The 22,184-nt window shown below is 39.2% G+C and overlaps 1 protein-coding gene across 1 annotated transcript in view; it reads right to left on the bottom strand.

The window, feature by feature from the left end:
- Positions 1-231: 231 nt before the first annotated feature.
- Positions 232-22,184, bottom strand: part of bmp7b (bone morphogenetic protein 7b) — a 123,328-nt gene continuing 101,375 nt past the window's right edge. Inside the window, exons 4-7 of the mRNA XM_052030966.1 lie at positions 21,634-21,831; positions 19,663-19,739; positions 18,682-18,792; positions 232-8,419 (exon numbers count right to left, since the gene is read on the bottom strand). Of these exons, the coding sequence (XP_051886926.1) occupies positions 8,270-8,419; positions 18,682-18,792; positions 19,663-19,739; positions 21,634-21,831 (536 nt within the window). The 3' untranslated portion in view covers positions 232-8,269. The remainder of the gene's footprint in view (positions 8,420-18,681; positions 18,793-19,662; positions 19,740-21,633; positions 21,832-22,184) is intronic.

Genomic DNA, 22,184 nt, shown 5'->3' on the forward strand with positions numbered 1-22,184 from the left:
CTCAAGTTAATTTTTCCCTTATTAAATTACAATTAAAGTAAAATACAAGCCAAAAGATATAGGCCCCAAATGCACTCTGACCCAACACATACTAAATAAACAAAGACTGATATGTTTTAATAGTACTTGTTTATTCATTTAATTTTTACAAACTATTTAATTTGAATCAAAGAAGTTCTCAAAATTGACTTTATTGAGAGATGAAACAGTATTGTGTATGTACATTCCGCCTGAACCTTTTATAATAAATATGGTTTTAAATAAGAAAAGATTTTTGTTTTGTCCAGAACTAAAGGTTCCCATCTTGGTATGGATCACAGGGAAGAAAATGAAATTAGAGGAAATAAATAGTTTTTATGTTTCGTGAAAAGCTATTTACATAAATATTGTTTATACGTACACACACACATGCACACATGCATGTATACACATGCAGCCTGGCAAGCACAGCTATCTGGCTGAAGTAAAAGCATCTGGTTTCTGATTCTCTTAATTGTAAACAGAATTACTGTGGGACAGCTAAATCAGGGCATTGAACAATTTGGTGGCTTTAGTTGAGAAAGAATTTTAAAATAAAGATATAGAAGTAAAATTGAAATATACATTGGAATACTTCTGAAGAACAGGACAAGCAACATTTCAATTAGAAATAGATGAAAGTGGTCAGATAGACTGCTAGTACTGTACTCTTAAAATCAGATTTGTTTTTGTGCTCTTAAGTGAATCTTGAGAAACTGTATGTAATCCTTTGCAATTCTAGCCATAAATACTAAAATTACCAAATCTGGCACTGTGCCTCAAGAATTCACAAAATGAGAATGTCATTTATCAATGCTTTCATCTGTTTCTCTCCATAAGGCCTTTTTGTACTTAGGACAGATTTAACAAAGCATCATATTCCTAAAATAGCTTGCTTACTTATAAATATGTGCACGCATACACCAATTATTCTCGCGTATAGATTCATGAAAGCACACAGACTTAGACAAGCATGCATGTTGACAACCCATCCATATAAAGTTATGTGCATTCTTAAAGCACACAGAGGATGGCTGTGCTGCAAACTTGCTAAATTCCCAATTCCATAAGGGATCCAGCTGGCATTTACTGGAAAACATTGGCACATATTAAAAACACTGTTATTTGAGAATCACTTGAGAATTTCTCTATTGTTATTTAGAGATCCATACAAATATGCTTTACTAATTAGAGTGGTCAAACAGATGCCAAACAATAACTAGGCCTAATGGTTTGTCTGTCATCTGTCATATATGTCATCCACAAGATTGTAAGAAATCAACAGTGACTCTCTCTGATCTGAAGGAGTCAGAAGTGGAAACAGTATTTGGAAAATGTTATGCAAGATATAATCTAGAATAATAGAAAGGTTAGACTGAAAATATGTTTATGAAAAATGGATGATTGTATTTTTCAGAACAGGCATGTATAATTGGAAAAAATGTACAATACAGTAGAAATTAACTAATATAATGGAAAGAGAGCAAATTAGAAGCAGGTTCAGATTATCCTGGGGAGTCAGTGATAAATAACAGGTTCAGTTTATCCTGTGTAGTCAGTTGTAATGAACAGGCTGGATTTAATCTGGGTAATCAGCAGTTAGCAACAAATTCATGTTATCCTCAGTATCATTGGTAAAGAGCCTATTCAGATTATCCTGGATAATCAGGATGAAGTATGAAGGTTGAAAATAATTTTGGATAATTAACGGTAAAAAGTAGTTTCAGATTACCCGGGGCATTCATTGGTAAAAAGAAGGTTCAGATTATCTGGGGCAGTCGGTGGAAAATATCAGGTTCCAATTATCCCGGCATAATCAGCAGTGAGGCATGGCTTCAGTTTCTCCTGAGTAATGAATTGGAAAAGACCAGGTAACAATTGTGCTGAATAATCAGTTGTAAAGAACAGTTTCTGATCAATCTAGAAGATCAGCAGTAAAAAGGAGGTTCAGATGAACCTGGATAAGTAGTGGTCAAGAAAAAGTTCAGGTTATCCAGAAAAATTAGGATTTATGAACACGTTCTGATTATTCAAGGCAATCATTGATAAAGAACAGGTTCAAATTACCTTGATGTGCCAGGGATAAAGAGCAGGTTCAGGTTACCCTAGATAGATTAATTTGGGAATATGGGTAAAGAACAGACTCGAGTTATCCTAGGTAAGCAATGGCAAACAACTGGTGCAGATCATTCTGGGTAGGCAGCAGTGATGTGTGGGTTCAGATTATCCTTGGTAATTAGTGATAAAGAACAGATTGAAGAATAGGTTCATTATATTCAGGATTATCAATGTTTAAAGTCTCTTTTATCCTGCATAATCAGTAATAAAGAGCAAACTCAGTGGGAATGAGCAAATTCAGATAACTAGATGATCAGCAGATTATCCTGGAGGATCAGCAGTAATGCTTAATGTTAAATTTATCCAAGGTAGTTAGTGTAAAGTTTAAGTTTGTCCTTAGTAATAAACAGTTAAAAAAAACAGATTTTGATTATCCCGAGTAATCAGGGGAAAAGAGAAGTTTCATGTTATCCTGGATAATGATCAGCGAGAAATAAATCAAGATAATTTTGAGAAATCCATGGTAAAGAGCAGGTTCAGATGATCCTGGGAATCAGTAGTAAAGAACAGTTTGAGATTATGCTGGATAATCAGTGGTAAAAAGTAAATCTAGGTAATTCTGGATAACTGGGAGTAAAGGTCAGGTTTCAGGTCATCCTGAGCATTAATGATGGAATCGGTTCAAATTAATCAGGGGTAAAGAGTGATTTAAGGTTATCTTGGATTATCAGTGGTAATGAAAACGTTTAGGTTATCCTGGGCTTCCATTTGAAGGTGTTCCTGGATAATTCAGATGATCTAGGGTAATCAGTGGTAAAGAGAAGATTCAGATGATTGTGGGTTTTCATTGGTGAACATCAGGTTCAGATTTTCCAGGGAAATCGGTGATAAAAACAGTATAAGATTATTTAGCATGATCATTAGTAGCAAAGCAATTCAGGTTATCCTGGTTAATTAAGATTAAAGTGCAGATCCAGATTATACTGGATAACCGGTGGTTAAAAAAAACTGATTCAGAATATCTCGGATAATCAGGGTAATGAGTGGATGAGATAGTGCTTGGTAAACAGCATTGAACAACAGGTTCATATTATCCTGAGTAATCAGTGGTAATAATTATCCTGGGTAATTATCAGAGCAATGCAGGTTCAGATTATCCTGGTTATTCAACAGTAAAGTGTAGATTCAGATTATCTTGGACAGTTAGTGGTATGATTTTTTTGATTATCCAAGGTAATCTGATTACTTTCTCTAATCAGTGGTGAAGAATGTGTTCAGGTTGTCCATGGTCATCTTTGGTAACAAGCAGTTTCAAATTATTGAGGGTAATTAGTAGAAAAAAGGTGTAAAATGTCATTCCAGGTAATCAGTTGCAAAGAGCTGGTACCTATTATACTGTGCAGTGAGTTGTAATTATGTTTAAAGTATCTCTGATAAACAGGGTAAAGTACAGTTTCAGTGTATCCCTGTAAATTTGGGGAAGAATAGTTCTCAGGTAATCCATGTAAAAGAGTAGTTTCAGATTATCCTGCCAATCAATGGTAAAAGCAAGGTTTAGATTATCCTGTATAATCAACAGTAATGAATGGGTTCATAATATCCTGGGTAATCAGCAGTAATAAACAGGATCAGAATTTTTAATTCATTTTTCAGGATCTGGACATTGCTGGCCATACCTCATTCTCTTTGACAAGATGGTGGTGAGATTCCACCTTGAATCGCTGCAGTCCTTTCTGGTGAAGATATTCCAGTGGTGATGTTGGTCCCATTTATCGATGATGAAAGAAGAGTGATATATTTCTAATTCATGGTGGTGTGAAACTTGGAAGGGAATATTCATGCGGTAGTGTTCCCATGCGCATGAAGCTCTTTTCCTTTCTGGTGGTAGAAGTCATGAGTTTGGGAGGTGCACACATTCAGGCAAATGGAGAATGTGTTCCCCTGTACTCCTGACTCGTGCTTTCTAGCTGGTGGAAGGCTTTGGGGTGTCAGAAGCTGATTCAAGCCTCTGACTGACAGTATCTATGAGGCTTGTCCAGTTAGGTTTTGTGGTAAATGGTGCTGATTGTGAGAGATTCAGTGATGACAATGCCACTTAATGTCAAGGGTATATGATAAACTCTTGTTGTAGAGGGTCATTATGTGGTAACAGAATGTTCCCCTACAGTTAACAACCATGCCTGAATGTTGTCAGGAGTTGCTGCAAGCAGACCTGGATTGTTTCATTTGCTGAATATTTGCAAATGGATTTAAATATGGTGAAATCATCAACTGACATCCCTACTTCTGATCTTATGATGGATGGAAGGTCATTCATGGAGCAGTTTAGGTGATTGGGCTTAGAACAATACCCCGAGGAACTCTTGCAGTGACTGGGATAATTGATAATCCACACCCAAAACCTTCTTCATTTGTGTGAGGTATGATTCCAACCATTGGCATGTTATCCATTGGATGCTCATTGACTTCAGATTTACCAGAGCTCAAGGGCAGTCACTCTCAGCTCACCTCTGGAATTAGGCTCTTTGGTCCAAGGCGGTGATGAAGTCTGGAGCTGACTGGTCCTGGTAAAACTCAAACATGATTATAAATGCATGCTAAACCCAAACTATTTAGCACAAACATAGCCTTGGTTGCAGCTTCAGCAATTGGCACCTTGTTTTTGGATATCTCATCTCATCGAATTATTTTTGACCTCAAGTTTGATATTAATGATAGGGAGAGGTATGTCAGGCCATGGTATTACGGAGAGTGGTGTGTGTATTTCTGTTGCTGGTGGTAGTCCACAGTGCCTCATGGACACCCAGTTTTGATGTGCAAGGTCTGTTCTGAGTCAGTCCCATTTAGCATGATAGTGGTGCCACATAACATGGTGGACAGTGTCATCAACTCTGGGTTATTTTGGGCAATTATTGGTACAGCATAGTTCAATTTATCCTTGGTAATTGCTGATTAAGAGCAGGTTACAATTATGGGGAATTTGTGATGAACATCAGGTTAAGATCATTTGGGGTAATTGGTTGTAAAGAGCATGTTTGGATCATTCCTCATAGTCACTGGTCATGAACAAGTTCAGAATATCCTGAGTAGGCAGTGGTATTCAACAGGTTCTGATCAGCCTGGATAGTCAGTAATGATTGTGTTCCGGTTATTAAATATTGAGGAATAAGTTCTTAACCTGTGCAGCAATGATAAAGAGTCTGTTCAGATTATTCTGGATATTCATGAGTAAAAAGTGGTTTAAGATTATCCAAACATGTTCAGATTATCTGGGTAATCAGTGGTAACAAACTGGTTGTGGTAATAGTTTCAGATTGTTCAGAGTAATCTGGTAAAGAACAGAGTCAGATTATTGAGGGAAATCAGTGGTTCAGAAGGTAGTGAGTGATTATTCTGAGCTATTAGTAGTAAAGAATTGTTTCAGATTATCCTGGGTAATCAGCAATTAAAGGTTCATACCATCCTTAATAAACATTGGAGAAGTATAGGTTCAGTTTATCCTGTGTAATCAGCGCTAAAGAGCAAACTACAATAAACATGGGTAATTAGTGATGAACATCAGGTTTAGATTATCCTGGGTAATCATTGGTAAAGAACAGGAAGTGTTGAACATCAGTTTCAGACTATACTGGCTAATCATTGGTAAACATCAAATCTAGATTATTTTGGATCGGTAGCAGTAATGAACGGGATGTTTATCCCAGGTAATCAACAGTTAGGAGCAGGTTCGTATTATCCTGGACAATTAGCAGTAACTTGCAGCTTCAGTTTATCATGAATAATGAAGTAATGAGCTGCTTCTGATTCTGGGAATACTAATAAGAGAAACAACATATTCTGATTAGATTGTATAATCTGTAGTGAAGAACATGTTTAGATTATATATGGTCATCCTTGGTAAAGAGCAGTTTTAAACTGCTCTGGGTAATCACTGGGGAAGGTGTATGACGTTATCCTGGGTAATCAATTATAAAGAACAGTTTCAGATTATCCTGTGTAATCAGCAGTAAAGATCTGGTTCCTATTACTGTTGGTAATTGGTAGTAATGAGCAGGTACCAATTATCCTGGGTAGTTTTACTTTTGTTCAAATATCCCAGATAAATACAGTTAAGTACTGTTTAGTTTATCGCAGTAAATCTGAGAAGAACAGGTTCAGATAGTCCCAAATGATCTATGGTAAAAAAAACCTAGTCAGATTATCTGAGTAATCAGTGGAAAAGAATTTACTTTTTTTGAGTATTTTTGAAAATGTAAAATTGCATTGGTGCTGTGAATTTTTTATTCACTTTCTCGAAGACACCAATTATGCAACGCTGAGTTTGTGTACTGTAGCTCATTTGGAGGGGTTGTGACCATGAAGTCTTGTCTGTTCTTTTGTAGTAAGTCATAAACATGAGCTTTATAGCCATGTTTCTAATTGCTTAAAATTAGAGGATGTATGACAAAAGTAAGCTCTTCAGCTCAACTGGTCTGTGCCAGTATTTGTGCTTCATATAAAGCCTCCTCTCACCTCACTTCATCTATCCAAATCAGCATTACCGTCAATTTATTCTCTTGTGTTTATCTAACTTCCTCTTAGATATCTCTATACTGTTTGCTGCAACCACTTCTTGTCAAATCAAATTTTACATAAAGAAATTTCCCCTGAATTTCCTTCTCTATTTATATGTGACTATCTTAGTTGTATGACTCATAATTTTGAATTTTTTTCCAGAGTTGAAAACCATGTTAACTCTACTAAGATCCTTCTAGATCATCCCTCAGCCTTCTCTTTCTTAGAAATAATAGTTGTGTTATCGTTCGTTTTGTGTATCTGCTTCGGTGTCCTGACAGCTCTTCTATAATTTGGAGAGCAGGAGGTCTGTACAATTCTACAAAATGAAAGTACAAGTAACAGGAAAAGTGATCTGCAGGTAAATGTCTATGATTTCATCTGATTAAATCACTCGGCTTCAATGCTGACTTTTATCAATCAGTCAGACATAAAGCTTAATGGTCATCAGGTTCACTAATATTTAGCAAAGGAAATCTGTCATTCCTACCATTTCTGCCCTATATGTGACTTCAGATCCATTCACATGGTTGACTCTTAACTACCTCCTCAGTTCAGGGGCAATAAAGGATCGGTACTGAATACTGGTAATGAAGTCCACCTCCCATAAGCAAGTAAATACTTAAAGCTTGCTTTTTCATTTTTTCCCTTTTTTTTTAACCGCTCAGCTACTGAAGGAGATGAGTGTTATTTTTAACTCTGCCTGATGGTTCTGAAGGTGGCTGAGTCAGCACAATCTGGAGACAGAGACGCATTGCCATGCTACAGCCCATACTATAACAATGAAAATGACACTCATCTGCCTCCTGTTTCTGTACACGGTCTGATCCAGTACCACAGATAAGTGATGATTCTTGATAACTTGAGTTAAAATAGTAGTCTGTTTGACCATTAAGACATCATACCTAAAATTCTCAACTGATACACATACACCATTCAAAAGTTTCATTAGATAGAAATGACCTATGCAATGCTCCATCCCATGCCCCTGGCCCCTTACTTTGGGAGGTACTGAGGCCAAGAATTTTATGCCATTACCTCTCTGATTCAGTTAGCTCTGCACAAACTGGGGTTCGGCTGCATCCTTTTCAATCCTTAAATTCTCTGCCTCATAGTTTTCTACAGATCTTTAATTTATTGCAATTGAAGTTTTGCTCTATCCCAGCATAGGAAAAAAAATCTGCACTTCAGTGGAATTGTAGGTCTTAATTGAGTTTAAACCTGAACATATCCAGTGATATCACAGTTTAAGCATTCTGCATGTATTTTTTTTACCAGTCTATTTTGTTTTGGAGCAATGAATCAATTGTTGAGAAATGTCTTCTCCCTGGTATAAATTACAGAATCTTGTTTTCAAAAGTAATCTGGTAATCTGACACACAATTTTAAAATATGAGTTGTCCAACATAGGAAAGCCTATCTGAGATCCTTTGACTTCACTCTTGCTCTTAACACAGAAAGAATCAATACTTAGTCAGCCTTAAAAATGAAAATTGTGGGAAAATATATTCTCATTTTGTGGTTAGATTTTCCTGAAAGCCACATTGGGTCAGTAAGTAAGTTGATTTTGTCATGTGGGGTTCATGACTGGCAGTGCTTCCGATGCCCATCAGATGCTGGTTGCTCTCTCTTTCAGGTGCTAATGACACCCACATGCTCTAACAACCATGTTCCTGTATTTTTTTAGGATGACGTTTGAGCTGTCATCAAAGTAGAGCACGGAAATGGCGTTGAGCTGTGTGGGAGCACAGCATGGCTTCGGGACATTCTCTGGGTTTATTAAATGAACCTGAATGTAAAATTAAGAAAAAATATTTTGTTTAGAAAACACTTCAAAGAGACATATAATACAACCAACCATAGTCATATAAATAAATATACACAAAACTCATTTGGGGGAATATGTTTCAAGATGAGACAATAGTCTTTCACCTAGAAGGTGGTTCTTATACCACACAGGTTTCTTCCTCTCCTGAAGCCACTGACTCGATGAGAAACAGTTACCTCTCAGCATCTGAGCTCTAGTAACTTGCCTCAAAGAATCTGAATAGTGAGTATTGGGGGTCTGTTCATTTCTGTATATACTGCAACCAATTCCTTTTTCACCTTGTACTTATGTGCAAAAACTTTGGATTAGATCTTATTAGATTGTGAACAAATTCCTCTCCAGCTTGGTTTCTAACTATTGTCCCTATTTTCTAGCTTAGATCAGCAAAGTCAGCATAAGCTTAACCCAGCTATTTTCTCTTCAGGCTTGATATTGCACTATAATTAAATTCCCCCACACCACCCTAATGGAAAAAGTGGGGGGCTGTCTGACATGTACGTACAAAGCGAGCCAACTTCCAACTCGTAATTCTCATAACCAATCCCCACCTAACAGTGGCAGACCACAGTTGAGGTGTCATTTATTGGCTTCTCTGTCTATGCACTGATATGTGACTCAAAATGCATTGTATCATGATGTGACACAGGTCATTTTCAACTTGAGGCCTGGCAGATTAGCCCACTGATAATGTGGTACCATTGAGAAGTAGCTCTGAATTTCGTCAAGCTTGACTTCATTAATAATGTGACGATAAGTGCAGTGAAGAAGTGCTAGGTGCTGTGTTCTCATCTGCTCACTGCAGGCCTTCTACTTATTATTTCCAGCATGAACACCCTGCCAGCTTTTCAACCATGAGAACTATATTAGCCAAACACACTGCACAGCATTTAGATCCACTTCTCTCTCTCTTTCAGGATAAGATGCAGCAATAGCTACCAGGTAGGGAAGGTTGGCTAGTCTCGCATATCACCAGGTGGCACAGTGGCACAGCTAGTGGAGCTGCTGCTTCACAATGCCAGAGACCTGGATCCAATCCTGATCTTTGGGGCTGCCTGTGTGGAGTTTGCATGTTCTCCCTGTGACTGTGGGTTTCCTCCAGGTGCTCTGGTTTCTTCCCACATCCTAGAGACGTGCAGGTTGGTAGGTATATTGCCCCCAGAGTATAGGTGAGTGGTGGAATCTGGGGGTGTGGTATGATCAGTATAAATGGGCGGTTGAAGGTCGGCATGGATTCGATGGGCCATAGAGTCAGTTTCCATGCTGTATCTCTAACTCTAAATGGTGAAAGATCATAGAGTCATACAACACAGAAATGGGCCCTTTGGCCCAACTGGTCCCTGCTGACCAAGGGGTCCCATTTGCCCATGTTTGGCCCATGTCCTTCTGAACCTTTCCTATTCATGTACCTGTCCAAGTGGGTTTTAAATGTTAATATACCTGCCTCAACCATTTCCTCTGGCAGCTCATTTCATATATGGATCACCCTCTGGGTAGAAAAAAATGTCCCTCAGGTTCCTATTAAATCTCTCCCCTCTCACCTGAAACCTATGCCCTCTGGTTCTTGATTCCCAATCCTGGGAATAAAGACTGTGTGCATTCACCCTATTTATGCCCCTCCTGATTTTATACATCTCTGTAAGGTTACTCTTCATTCTCCTACACTGCAATGAATAGCCCACTCAACCTCTCTCCGTAACTCAGTCCCTCGAGACCTGGCAACATCTTCAAATCTTTTCTGTACTCTTTCCAGCTTACTGGCATCTTTCCGAGAGTAGGGTGATGAAAACTGAACTCAATTTTTGAAATGTGGTCTCACCAATGATTTGTACAACTGCAACATAACCTCCTGTGAAATGCCCTGACTGATGAATACCAGCATGTCAAAAAGCCCTTTTCACCACCCTGTCTAATGTACTTGTACAGGGAACCATGTATTGGTTTATTATTGTCACTTGTACCGAGGTATAGTGAAAAGCTTGTCTTACAAACCGATCGTACAGGTCAATTCATTACACAGTGCAGTTACGTTGGGTTAGTACAAAGTGCATTGATGTAGTACAGGTAAAAACAGTTACAGTACAGAGTAAAGTGTCACAGCTACAGAGAAAGTGCAGTGTAATAAGGTGCAAGGTCACAACAAGGTAGATCGTGACATCATAGTCCTTGTGCTCCTAGGTCCCTCTGTTCTACAACACTCCCCAAGGCCCTACCATTCATTGTGAAAGTCCTACCCTCATTTGTCTTTCCAAAATGCAACACCTTGCACAAATCTGAATTAAACTCAATTTGCCATTCCTCGGCCCACTTACCCAGCTGATCAAGATCCTGCTGTAATCCTTGATAACCTTCTTCACTGTCTATGACGCCACCTATTTTAGTGCCATCTGCAAACTTACTAATGATGCTTTGTACATTTTTAACCAAAACTAACAATGGGCCTAGTTCTGACCCCAAGTCACGGGCCTCCAGTCCAAAAAAACAGCCTTCCACCATCACCCTCTGACTCCTACCATCAAGCCAATTATGTATCCGTTTAGATAGCTCTCCCTGGATCCTATGGAATCCAACTTGCAGAACATTATCAAAGGCTTTACTGAAGTCCATATATACTATGTTTAGCACCCTGCCCTTATTGACTTTCTTGGTTACTTCTTCTTGAAAACTCAACCAAATTCATGAGAAATGATCTCACACACACAAAGCTGTGCTGACTATCCCTAATCAACCCATGTCTGTCCAAATGCATGTATGTCCTATCCCTCAGAATCCTCTTCAGTAACTTACCTACCACAGATGTCAGGTTTACTGGTCTATAGTTCCCAGGCATTTCTTTGCAGCCCTTCTTAAATTAAGGCACAACACCTTACCTGTGGCTAATGATGATGCATATATCTCAGCCAGGGCTCCTGCAATTTCTTCCCTAGTTTCCCACAGTATCCTTAGATATACCTGATCAGGCCCTAGACATTTATCTACATTCATATGTTTAAAGATGTCCAGCGCCAGCTCTACTGTAATGCAGACTATCCCCAAGAAATCCCAATCAGCTGTCTCAAGTTCCCAAGTCGTCATGTCTTTCTCCACGATAAAAACAGAGAACAGATGATTGAGGATCTCGCTCATCTCCTGCAGCTCCACACGTAGATATCCACCTTGGTCTTTGAGGGGCCCTATTCTCACCATAGTTACTCGTTTTTCCCTTTATATACGTAAAATCTCTTTGGATTCCCCATAATCTTCTCTTCCAAAGCTATCTTATGTCCCCTTTTTTCCCTTCTGATTGTCTTAAGTATACTTCTGCATCCCTTGTACTTCTCCAGAGATTCATTTGATCCCAGCTGCCTGAACCTGACCCATACTTCCTTTTTCCTGACCAGGGTCTCAATATCCCTTGTCATCCAGTGTTCCCTACTCCAGCGAGCCTTGCCCTTCACTTCAGCAGGAACGTGCAGACCTTGAACTGTCGTTATCTGACTTTAAAAGCCTCCCACTTGCTGGGCGTCTCTATGACCGCAAACAACCTACTCCAATCAACTTTTGCAAGTTCCTGTCTAATATGTCAAAATTTACTTTACCCCAATTTAGAATGTTAACTTGTGGACAAGATCTGTCCCTTTCCATAACTAATAGAATTATGGTAATTAGACCCAGAGTGCTTCCCCACTGACGACTGGGTCACTTGTCCTGCCCTATTTCCCAAGAGTAGGTCAAGCTTTGCCTTCGTCCTAGTAGGGCCTTCTATATATATTGCCTGAGGAAACTTATCTGAACACACTTAACACCCCATCTTAGTACTATGACAGTCTATATTAGGAAAGTTAAAATCCTCTACTATGGCAACCCTATTATTCTTGCAACTTTCTACAATATCCTTGCATATTTGTTCCTTTAATAACCGTTATTAGGATGCCTATAGACAATCTCAACAAGATGATAATCCATTTCTTATTTCTCAGCTCCACCCATAAAGCCTCACTGGATGATCCCTCAGTAATTTCACCTTGGACAACTCCTTAGTAGTCAGACATTCTCCTTATGCAACTCCCCCTCCTCTCTTCCCTCCACCTGTACCCTGGAACATTTAGCTGCCAGTCCTGAACCTTCAGAGTAATCTGCGTGTCCGAGTAGATAATTTGCAAAAACCTAGTACGCATGTACAAAAAGTGACTGGGAATGCTAACAGAATGTTATAAATTATTGCTTGTGGAATTGAATACTAAAGTAGGGAGGTTTTGCTTCAATTATATAGGGCTTTATTGAGATATGTAAGGAAGGGGATATTGATATATTGTTAGTAGTCCAGGGAAGGTTAATAGCTGGAATGAAAACAGAAGGTGCTTGAAAAACTCATGCAGCCCCTGTGGAAAGAGAAACAATTACTGTTTCAGGCCCAGGACCTTCATCAGAAATAGGAAGGAGAAAAACAGGTTAGTTTAGGTGGCAGAGAAGGTTTGAGAGGGGATGGGTGAACAAAGGGAATTTCACTGATAGGATAAAACTGGATGACTTAATGTGGCAGTTAAGGTCAGATTTGTAATCTGTTGCCTGTGTTATATAGTCTGTGTAATGTATTGTCTCTCTTTCTCAGTGCTGATAAAGGGCCCTAGACTTGAAATATTAATTTCTCTTTCCACAGTTGTTGCCTAACTTGCTGAATTTTTCCAGCAATTTTCTGTTTTCAGATCTCCAGCATCTGCAGGTTTTGGTTTGATTTTCTAATACCTAAAATGGATCGGTTGTCTAATCACAAGATCACAAGACAAGGGAGCAGAAGCAGGCCATTCGGCCCATCGAGTCTGCTCCAAGGAAAAGGGAAAAAGAAATGGGGTGGGGAAAAAAAAGAGAAAAAAAAACTATTCTAATCCCATTTTCCAGCCTTATCCCCATATCCCTTGATACCCTGACTATTTAGATATCTGTCTATCTCCTCCTTGAACACCCCCACTGATCTGGCCTCCACTGCTGTGCGTGGCAAGGAGTTCCACAATTTCACCACCCTCTGGGTAAAGAAATTTCTCCTCATCTCTGTCTTGAAACTGTACCCTCTAATTCTAAGATTGTGCCCTCTGGTCCTGGACACGCCCACCAAGGGAAACAGCCTAGCCACATCTACTCTATCCTTACCTGTCAACATTTTAAATGTCGCTACGAGGTCCCCTCTCATCCTTCTGTACTCCAGTGAGTGCAGTCCAAGAGCCGACAAACGCTCATCATACTTAAGCCCTTTCATTCCCGGAATCATTCTTGTAAATCTCCTCTGAACCCTCTCCAACGTCAGCACATCCTTCCTAAGATGTGGGGCCCAAAACTGCGCACATTATTCCAAATGAGGCCTCACTAGTGCCCCGTAGAGCCTCATCAACACTTCCTTACTTTTATACACTATACCTCTCGAGATGAATGCCAACATAGCATTCGCTTTCTTAACCACTGATCCAACCTGGTGGTTAACTTTTAAGGTATCCTGTACGAGTACCCCCAAGTCCCTTTGTACTACCGTACTATCTATCTTCTCTCCTTCTAGATAATAATCTACCCGCTTATTTCTGCTTCCAAAGTGTACAACTGCACATTTCTCAACATTGAATCTCATCTGCCATTTCCTTGCCCATTCTCCTAAACTATCTAGGTCCCTCTGCATCCTTTCTATTTCCTCCATGCTCCCTACTCCTCCACTTATCTTGGTGTCATCCGCAAACTTAGCCACACAACCATTTATTCCATCATCCAAATCATTGATGTACAAGGTAAAAAGGAGCGGCCCCAACACCGACCCCTGCGGCACACCACTAGTAACCGGTAACCAACCAGAACGAGATCCTTTTATTTCCACCTTTTGCTTCCTGCCAACCAGCCAATGCTCCACCCATTTTGCTACCCTACCCATAATTCCATGACCTCTCATCTTATTAATCAGTCTCTTGTGAGGCACCTTATCGAAGGCCTTTTGAAAGTCTAAATACACAACGTCTACCGCCTCTCCCTTATCCACCCTACCTGTGATTTCTTCAAAAAACTCCAATAGGTTGGTCAGACAGGACCTCCCCTTCACAAAACCATGTTGACTAGGTCCAATCTTGCCTTGCGCCTCTAGGTATTCGGTAACCTCCTCCTTGAGGATAGATTCCAATAATTTTCCCACCACTGACGTCAGACTAATAGGTCTGTAATTGCCTTTGTGCTGCCTCCCACCTTTCTTATACAACGGAACTACATTCGCTACCCTCCAGTCCTCCGGAACCATGCCAGAATCTATCGATTCCTGAAAAATAATCACCAATGCCTCCGCTATCTCTACAGCCACCTCCTTCAGAACCCGGGGATGCACCTCATCCGGTCCGGGAGACTTATCAGTCTTAAGCCCCTTTAGTTTTCCTAGCACCTTCTCCCTATTAATCTCAACTGAACTCAGTTCCAATTTGTGAGACTCCTGACTAACGGGCACATTGCTTATGTCCTCCACGGTGAAGACCGATGCAAAATATTCATTCAATTCCCTTGCCATCTCACTATCGTCCATTATAATACCTCCTGCACCGTTATCAATTGGTCCTATGACAACCCGTGTCTCTCTTTTATTCCTTATGTATTTAAAAAAACTCTTAGAATCCTTCCGAATGTTGTCTGCCAGCTTCCTTTCGTAACTCATCTTTGCTTTCCTAATGACCTTCTTAGTTTCTCTCTGCAGATTTTTAAAAACTTTCCAATCTTCTGTTTTCCCACTAATTTTTGCTACTTTGTACGCCGACCCTTTTGCTTTTATTTTATCCTTCACCTCCCTCGTTATCCACATCTGTGCCTTTTTTCCATTCAAAACCTTTTTTCTTGGAATATATCTGTCCTGCATTGTCCTTATTTCCTGTAGAAATTTCTTCCATTTCTCCTCTGCCGTCCCTCCAGCTAACTTACTCCTCCAATCAATTTGGGCCAACTCTTCTCTCATACCTTTGTAATTTCCCTTATTCCACTGAAATATCGATACACCAGTTATCAGCTTCTCCCTCTCAAACTTGAAACTAAACTCAATCATATTGTGATCACTTGTTCCCAGTGGTTCCATTACCTTTAGTTCCCTAATCACCTCGGGTTCACTACACAGCACCCAATCCAAAACAGCCGATCCCCTGGTGGGCTCCTCAATAAGTTGCTCCAGAAAAACATCCCTTAGACATTCCACAAACTCACTCTCCTGAGTACTACCGCCTTGCTGGATTTCCCAGTCCACCTTCATGTTAAAATCCCCCATAATTATCTTCACATTGTCACTCTGGCAAGCTTTTTCTATCTCAATCTGCAACTTATGGTCCACTTCCTGACTGCTGTTCGGGGGCCTATATATGACTGCTACTATTGTCCTTTTACCCTTGCTATTTCTTAGCTCCACCCATAAGGATTCCACCTCCTCTGACCCAATGTCCTTCCTTTCTATTGATTTTATATCGCTACTAACCATCATGGCCACACCTCCCCCTCTGCCTACCCGCCTATCCTTCCTATACACTGTATACCCCTTGACATTCAGTTCCCAATCACATCCATCATGAAGCCATGACTCAGTGATTGCAACGATGTCATATTTATTAACCTGTAGTTGTGCCACTAGGTCATCTACTCTATTCCTGATGCTACGTGCATTTAAATATAGTACGTTTAGACTGGTATCTGCTATTGATTTTATTGTACTTCTATTGTTCAGCAGATTATCCTGACTTTCTACCTGTCCATCCTTCTTACTATCTTCGCTACCTACTATCTTAGACATGTTCGTGTAGACCTCATCCCCTATCCTAACATTCAGTATCCTAACATCCTCATCCCCGATCCTAACATTCTGTATCCTAACATCCTGATTTGTTGTACTTCTATTATTCAGTAAATTATCCTGACTTATCACCTGCCTGTCATTCTTGCCATCCTCAATGGATTCGTTTCTATACACTTCCTCCCTCACCTTAGCATATTGTAACCTAGCGTCCTGGTTACCATCCCCCTGCCAGATCAGTTTAAACCCTCCCCTACAACTAAATTAAACATTCCCGCCAGGATATTGGACCCTTTGGAGTTTAGGTGCAGCCCATCCTTAGCAAATAGGTCTTGCCTCCCCCAAAAAAGGTCCCATGAGGAAGGGTTGGACAAATTTGCTGGATTCTACTAGGGTGGCTACAGAGAGCATGCTTCCTCTTGTGGGAGAATATAGAACTATGATCTCACAGTTTTAAAATAAGGTGTTACCTATTTAAGATGGAGATGACGTGTGATTTTTTTTCTCTTAGAGAGTCAGGTGTCTTTTGAACTCTTCTTAAATGCTAATGAAGCAGAGTCTTTGAATATTTTTAAGGCAGAGTTTGGTAGGTTCATGATTAGCAAAGAGGTGAAAGGTTACTGCTGGTAGATTGGAATGCAGAATTGAAGTTACAAGCAGATCAACTATGATTTTACTAAATAGCAGAGCAGGCGTGGGGGAGCTGAGTGGAGTATGCCTGCTTCTAATTTGTGTGTTTGTATGTAAAAATTCTGATGGACAGCATAAATAAGTGTTTAGAGAGGAAAAATTAATCAATGTAGCATGGATTTGTTAAGGGAAGGTCAAGTCTGACTGGATTGAAATGTTTGAGGAGGTAACAGAGTGGGTTGATGATGTTATTGCATTTGATGTTGTCTTCCTGGATTTTAGCAAGGCATTTGACAAAACTCTACTTGGCAAACTGATCAGCAAAATAAAAAAAAGGGATATAATGGAGAATGGCAAGTCAGATTAAAATTCTTTCAGTAGGAGAATGCAAAAGGTAAATGGAGTTTCAATGATTGGAAAACTGTGCAGTTGGCTTCTGCAGGCTATGGTTACAAAATTGGCAGTATGGTATATTGTGAGGAAGAAAGTTTTAGGCTGCTGGAAGACATTATTTCACTAGTTAAGTTGTTAATAACTTTGAAATAATTAATTTGTGGAGTGCCATGAAGGCAAAGGAGTAAATGATAATTGGTGTTCTACTGTGAAGAGCAAAGGAAAGAGGGATCATGGAGCACACATCCACAGATTCCTAATGATAACAGAAATGGCAATAAGAAGGAATTTTGGATGCTTTCCTTTATCAGCCCAGGCATAAAATACAGGAGCAAGGAGGTCATGCTGGAACTGTATAAAACAATAGTTCAGCCACAGTGGAACTATTGTGAATGGTTCTGATGATCACACTATGGATATAGTAGCTCCCGAGTTGGTAGAGAGGAGATTTAACAAGGATGTATTTGGGGCTGGAGAATTATAGTTAAGAAGACAGATGCACTCAGCTGGTGTTTTTAACAAAGAAGTTCAAGTGGAAACTAAAATGAGGTGAATAAAATTATGGAAAGCTAGATGGGGTGAGCTTGGGAACAGAGGTGAAGATTGTCGGATTAGAGGTTAATTTTTTTTTACCCAGTAAGTATAAGTAGTTTGGAATCATTGACTGAAAGGGTAAGATAGAATATTTCATTACACTTAATAGATGAAAAGTTAAAAAGTTTTAACTGCTTTGGGCAGAGAACTGGGAATCCTGAGTAATCTGAATAGCTCAGTTTTGGTCTGGCATTGTCACGAAGGGCCAAATTGCCTCCTGCATTCAGTAACTTATTATCATTTTATGATTCCATATTGCACCCATGTACAGTTTACTGCTCTGTGCAGAAGTCTTGAAATCAGGATAACATCCCTTTACATCTGCCACAGTGTTCTTTGTAGATTTTAGCATCTTTAAAGGACATTGGAAACTTCTGAAATATTTCATAATGTGGGAACAGCCAATAGGAATCAATCAACAGCTAACTTGAACATGGTTGAGGACCCTTAAACATATGTTCAGCCGGTTAGGTTAACAGAGGATGTTAGCTGGAACACTAAACTCCAAAATGACATTGCTATGTTCAAATTAACATTGCATGCTGGTTGATGCCATGATTTGCATCAGCAGCTGTTAGATTTGCTTGTACTAGTCCTTAACAATGTGGTGTCCGGTGTAACTCATGCTGTAAATGTACAGTATGCATGTTCATCTGACATGATTCTGGATTCACCATTCATGGTACCCCCCTCAAAAAAAAATTGTGGCCATTATTTTACACCAGGATCATTTTAAAAACGAGTGAGCATGAAAGTTGAATTACTATGATGACTATTTCAAGTTTTCCAGACTTTGATTTTGTCTACAGTGTGGGATGTTGCCCTCGTGCCTTACAGTACTTACCAGAGTTTGAACAATAGCATGATTTGTGGCATTCATGTATGAATTCAGTGGGAATGAGCATTCTCCTTCACAATAGTATGCAGCATATCCCTCGGGAGCTATGATCCAGTCCTTCAAAGAAAAGAACAGTACACACATTAAGGATAAAGCTTCCAGATATTTGTGTTTGAAAAACTTCTGTCTTTTCAGAGTACCCTACAAACATCGACTTAATAGAACACAAAAGTAAAGGAAAAACCTATTTAACATTCACTCAAGGATTAGGGTTAATGAGGCCAGATCAGAGTTCAGGTCTGGATTTTGTAATTATGCAACTCTCATACTAATTTTTAGTGGCAGATAACACTGTGGTCTGTGAACACTATACAGATCAAAGTGAATAGTGCTATTATTGGGGAATAAACCACTGCCCATTTCACTGAATTTGCTTCAAGCAACCTTGGATCAGATGCAGAATAAGACTTCCTCAATTTAGTTCTCAATTTAATGTCAAAATATGTAGCTGTCTATCGGGACTGCATCTAAGTGTTGTTTTGATCTGAAGTGGCGTTTAAACTTCAAATCTTCCAACTACTAATGCAGTGAATGTGCTAGCACTGGGGGTAAGTTGACTGCACCAGCTAGGTATTGGATTCAGGGGTCTGAATGAAGTTCCAAAATTCCAATTCAGTTTATACCCTTTTCTAAGATTAAATTGCATATTTACACAACATAATTTATGCCACCAGCAGTGGTTGAAATCTACAGCTGTCGTGGTATATGCTGGAATAGAATACCTTTACAATTGGTTAGTCCCAGTAAAAGATGCATTCATTCCCTGAAACACAGCTTGCAGAATTATTTTAATAAGAACTATTATGTCTATATTGGAAGATGATAAAATAAATCAATTATTTCCACACAAGTTGAAGCCCTCAATTCTGGAATGATTTTGGAGTAGAAACAAAAATGCTTTCAGAATCCTTTAATCTGTGGAATTACCTGCCATCCTAGATCACGAAAGCTGACATAGAGCTCATGTTTCATGCAGGCCTGTTGCTGGTCACTACTACTGTTTTCTAGTAAGAACAAAAGATAGAAGTCATTAATAAATGGATATAAACAAAGTCTGTCTTGATTATTTCCACTATGTTCTTGTGTCAGGTAATTGGCAGACAGATTTGGCATCTGTCAAATTTGAAAGAATCATTCAGTTCTTAACGTAAGAGATCTATGCAGACAGGAAATATTTTGTTTATCTGGAATAACTGAGCTAGAATTGCATTTACCTGAAGTCTGTACACTCCTGTGTCTCCCAAATTGGACTATCTGTAAATTAACTACATTCTTTTTCAATAATATCTTTGCTTCCTTGTTCTTGGTAAAAATACATATTTACTGTGGGTTATCTTGCCCTCTTTGTGATGATATTTGTACATTCAGTGGTCTCCATCAGATCCATGCTTTGGGGATGCAGTTAGCTTCACTTAAAGACCACACAAAATATAACAGCCAATTCATTAATTTTGATAAAACCTCAAATCACAAACACTATGTTTGCAACAAAAACTGGAACAGACTGTATTAAAAGAGGATTGTAGAAAATCAGAACTTCTGTTTTATTTTGATATGATGAAACCTGAATTAGTACCACGATAGTGGTGTCATTGGTCTCGCCATCACTTGATTTTATTGCATTGACCCTTCTTGGTCTAACATCAATCCTTTCACCCAATCATTTAGATCTTCCTTGAAGCCTCTGTCAAGTTGTACATTTACTGGCTATGTTATGGCCGTAATGTAAATAGTGGATTAGAAGTGCAGTCATTTGAGACTGTCAGTGTTTCTTTGTTTGTGGTCTCCCATTATATATGGAGAAATGATATAAATTCAAAATAATGATATAAATTGTTCATGATTTTAACTATGCTTGAGTCCCAAGTTCTGGAATTTCTTTCGTATGAGCTGGGTCTAAAAAGCTGCATCTCTAAGACATTCCTCTTTTTGGTTTTTGGTTACCACTCAATTTGGCTCAATGTCTGTTTCTTTCTGTGCATTTCTGTGAAATATCCTTTAGCATTTGTTTCACAGAGAGACACTGTAACTGCAAGTTGTTTGTGGAAAAAGCACCAGCTATATTGACTACTGGTGGACCCAATAGAGTAGGTGTATGAGTTGTAATTTGCAATGACGTTATTGTAGCTCTCTGGATGATCAAAGAATGCCTTGCCTTCCAGCTGTTTCTGTTTGGTTGCCACAAATTTGGTGATGGATCAGCCAAGACTATGCATAGGTACATAAACGATACATGGCAGGGAATATCCTGGAAATAACTCCTGGTGAGAGAACCCAGCCCATACTCAAAAAGACGTGGACTTGCATCTGCTCAGGATCAAGTTGATAGACTTGTCATTGCAGGAGCAGGAAATGTGGGAGGTCAGGGCTTGTGAGGAAATTGGGGTTTCAGCAGGGTGAGACTGAAAGATGCAACTTCTGGTCTTATGTGATTTGCATTTGACAACCAATGCATAAACTTAATCTCAAACAACTAAACATCAAAGACATAGCATGGATCCTTGTCATTTGCAAAGACCAGTGTCAGATCTTTCTGTCAGCACCTAAAAGTCCAGTCTGAAACAATTTGCCTTTCCATGTACAGTCTTCAAAACACTGACAGCTTCTGTGCTGACTTGGAACAATTTAGTCAAGTTATTCAGATTTTCCCATTTTTTGTCTCTTTCGAATATCTTGCATGAGTTCTTGCAGCTTTAACTGAAGATGCCAAAGGAAAACTTCACAGCACAAACATCACATCAACTTGTTACTAAGGCCCTCGTTACTCTAGGCTTCCTGGAATTTTGACACTGGAGTTCTTGTCTGCAGGTATATACTTTGTGAATGGTATCACTGTAATACTTTTTTAACAAGGAAGGTAAAAACAGAATTAGAGATATGAACATGGTATTAGTATACCTGTTAAGCTAGTTGGTCTTAGAGATTCTTGACTCTTGGAAGACCGAGAGCGACTCTGGTTCTTCTGTTTACCTCCAGCTGATCGTGCACTTCGGATATGGATTTCAGTGGCTTTGAAAAAGACCACCATAAAAGGTTGTTTATTCTGAGGTCCAAATCTTCCTATCAGACCTGCTGCCTTGGGATTGACACTTTGTCCTTTAAGAAAAAAGTACATCAAAAATGAGTTTGTTTTTCATATGTCATTACATATTCCTATTTCTGGTGTTTCCATGCTGTTTTTCCATTTATGGGACAGGGCACTACAGCAGATGGTTTGCCAAGGCCAACAAGAATATATATCAGATGAAAGTAGGTCTTCTCTCATTTTAATTAGATGGCAAAGAGCCAATAAAAATTATCAACTGAAACACTTCTGGAAAGATGTCAAGGAAAGAAGGGCATATGTGGAAAGAAGCAAGTTGTCTCTGAAGAACAGAGAAATTCAAGAAGAGATTTGAGAGGTGTTTGAAATCATGATAAGGTTGGATGGAGTAATAAAAAGGAAATGT

The sequence above is a fragment of the Pristis pectinata genome, chromosome 16 (assembly GCF_009764475.1).
Source record: "Pristis pectinata isolate sPriPec2 chromosome 16, sPriPec2.1.pri, whole genome shotgun sequence".
NCBI classification, from domain to species: Eukaryota; Metazoa; Chordata; class Chondrichthyes; order Rhinopristiformes; family Pristidae; genus Pristis; species Pristis pectinata.